Genomic DNA, 2,756 nt, shown 5'->3' on the forward strand with positions numbered 1-2,756 from the left:
CACAAGAAAGAATTATCTGGCCCAAAATGTCTGCAGTGCCAAAGTTGAGGAACCCTGGCATAGAGTATAAGAAAAAAAGTGTTTTGAGAAATATTCGTCAGTGCTTAGAGATAGAAATGGCTATGTTATATACAAGAAGCAAATTTTCTTGACAATACTCATGTATGTGTTTGAAAAGTAAAGACTCTCCCTACTTTTTTGCTATAGTGTATTACTGGAAACTCCATAGAAAAGCAAAAATGGGAAGATGATTATATTACTGTTTTCTGCTTTTAAACGGTGTAAGAGCCTTGAGATATCAAAATGCTACTTAGTACTATGCCGGATGCAGTAAACTTTTGATGCTTTCAGAGGAAGAGGAGACTGGTGAACTGGTGCATGGATGAGTTAAAGCTAAAAGAAATGTAGTGCAGTAATTTTTTATATAGCCTCAGGTGAGCAGCCTGCCCAAACAAAGAGGGTGAGGGATTTGAAAACAACTAAATTACAGCAATGGTAAGGGACTGTGGGAAGAAATGAGAGTTGAAGGGATTGGATCTAATGTAGCACAGCTCAGATTTGACACTAATGAGGTTCATAGCTCAATGAGAAAAGACCATAAATGGGACAGGGAGAAGAGAAACTACTAACGATTCACTATAAATGATTTTAATGGATTCACTAGCTATACAATTATGAGACCTTAAGATTTCAAACATTTCCCTAACAAAACCTTTCCAAAAGATCTATTGATTAATTTACTTTGCTTTAGTTCACTTCCTATTGTTACCTTCTCTAGTTTCTAATGATCATAACATATTCAAAAGGAGTGGACTAGAGTAGGGAATTAAGGGGCTTAGATAATTCACAAGCTGATTGAGTAACTCTTGAATTTGTGATTTGCCTGAAGACATTTTAAGCCTTTCAATGCTGACTTTCTTTTAGCTCTCTCTCCCACAGATTCGATTGAATAGACTATTGACCATTGATACAGATTTGTTGGAGCAACAGGACATTGATCTAAGCCCTGACTTGGCAGCTACTTATGGTCCAACAGAAGAAGCTGCCCAAAAGGTTAAACACTATTATCGCTTCTGGATCCTACCCCAACTGTGGATCGGCATTAACTTTGACAGACTGACACTTTTGGCCTTGTTTGATAGGTGAGAATATACTGTGATGCTCTTAAGTTTATAGGTAATATGATCCTAAGTACTGTATAAATGTTATAAGAGGAAACTTCTGTTTCTCTGTTTCTTAGCACTACTGTCTTAGTGGTAAAAACATTAGTCTACTGTGTTACAAACCTAGTGACCAACAGCTGCTTCCAGTCAACATGGAGTAATGGGACTGGATTTCCCCTCCCATGCGAAACAAGGAAAAAACAGACAAAATACACTTAACAGTGGTTTTTAAGACATTGGAGAGGAGACAACAAAGGACAGGGATCCCTGAGAGATGGCAAACAAATAATGTGAGGTGTACAGTTGCCCTAGCTAATGCCTTGAGAGAGTTCCTAGGCTGCGACACAGGGAGAACTCGGAGGTGGAGTCCAGCAGACTTCCCGAGTTGAGGAAATGGAGCTGAGCATTCAGGGAGATGATGACAGCTGGAGCCCATAGGACAGAATATCAGGGAGAAGAGAGAGCTGCTGAGAGAGAGAACCTTGGGGATCTGCAATGAGTCCCCTTGACTATTGAGCAGAATATGGATAAGTCCAGATATGTGAGGAAAGTATCTGAGTCCAGGAAAGAACCATGTGAAAGGAATAGAGTAACAGTTCCTGGCACTCCCATAGGGCTGGGAATAGTGCATGTTCTCACTAGCCAGATTGGAAACATTAAAAATTCATATTTTATATTGTCTGTGTAGAGTACTTAGGAAGATTTTCCTCAATAGTGGGTAACAATTAGCCCAAGCATTAACACTACTTCAGACCCACCTAACAAGTCATAAAAGCAAGACCTGAAGGGATCAAACTATTTCCAAGTAGCATAACAAAACTTAAGGAGCGTTATGGAAATCCAGAAATACCCAGCACCCAAAAAGTTAAGATTCACAATGTCTAGCATCCAGTCAAAGATGACCAGGTATGCAAAGAAGTGAGAAGACAATGACCCATAATGAGGAGAATAATAAATTGAGACCAATCTGTAACTGGCACGGATATTAAAATTACCAGATAAGGACATTAAAACAGTTATAACTATATTTCTTAGGTTTAAAAAGTTAAGTAGAGATGTGGAAGATATTTTTTAAAAGTCACAAATCAAACTTACAGAGTTGAAAACTACTATGTCTGAGATGAAAAATACACTAGATGGGATTAATGGCAGATTATACATTATAGAAGAAAAGATTAGTGAACTTGAAGGCATAGCAATGGAAACTATCTGGAATGAAACAGAAAGAAAAAAGAATCTTTTTTCCACTCCCGTCCCCAGTGAAAAGAGCATAAAAACAAAATGAGAGTAAGCTGCGGGACAAGAGGAAACAAGGAGAGAGAAAAACTTGAAGAAATAATGATGGAAAACTTTGCAAACTTGATGACAACTATAAACACACATTCAAGGAACCAAGTGAACCTCAAGCACAAGAAACATGAAGAAAACTGTACCAAGGCACATAATCGCTCAAAACTAGTGATAAAATCTTAAAAATTATGAGAGAAAAAAGACATGATTTGTACAAAGAAGCAAGGTTAAGTAAGATATCAGTTTTATTGTTAGAAATAATTTAAGTGAGAAGACAGTAGTGGAGCAACATCTTTAAAGTAT

General features: G+C 37.6%; 1 protein-coding gene across 1 annotated transcript in view; it reads left to right on the forward strand.

Annotated features, from left to right (window-relative positions):
- PCNX (pecanex homolog (Drosophila)) overlaps window positions 1-2,756 on the forward strand; it is a 188,010-nt gene that overhangs the window by 92,515 nt on the left and 92,739 nt on the right. The window contains 1 exon segment of the mRNA XM_012656049.1: window positions 861-1,142. Coding sequence (XP_012511503.1) covers window positions 861-1,142 — 282 coding nt within the window.

The sequence above is a fragment of the Propithecus coquereli genome, unplaced genomic scaffold (assembly GCF_000956105.1).
Source record: "Propithecus coquereli isolate 6110/MARCELLA unplaced genomic scaffold, Pcoq_1.0 Scaffold5, whole genome shotgun sequence".
Taxonomy (NCBI): domain Eukaryota; kingdom Metazoa; phylum Chordata; class Mammalia; order Primates; family Indriidae; genus Propithecus; species Propithecus coquereli.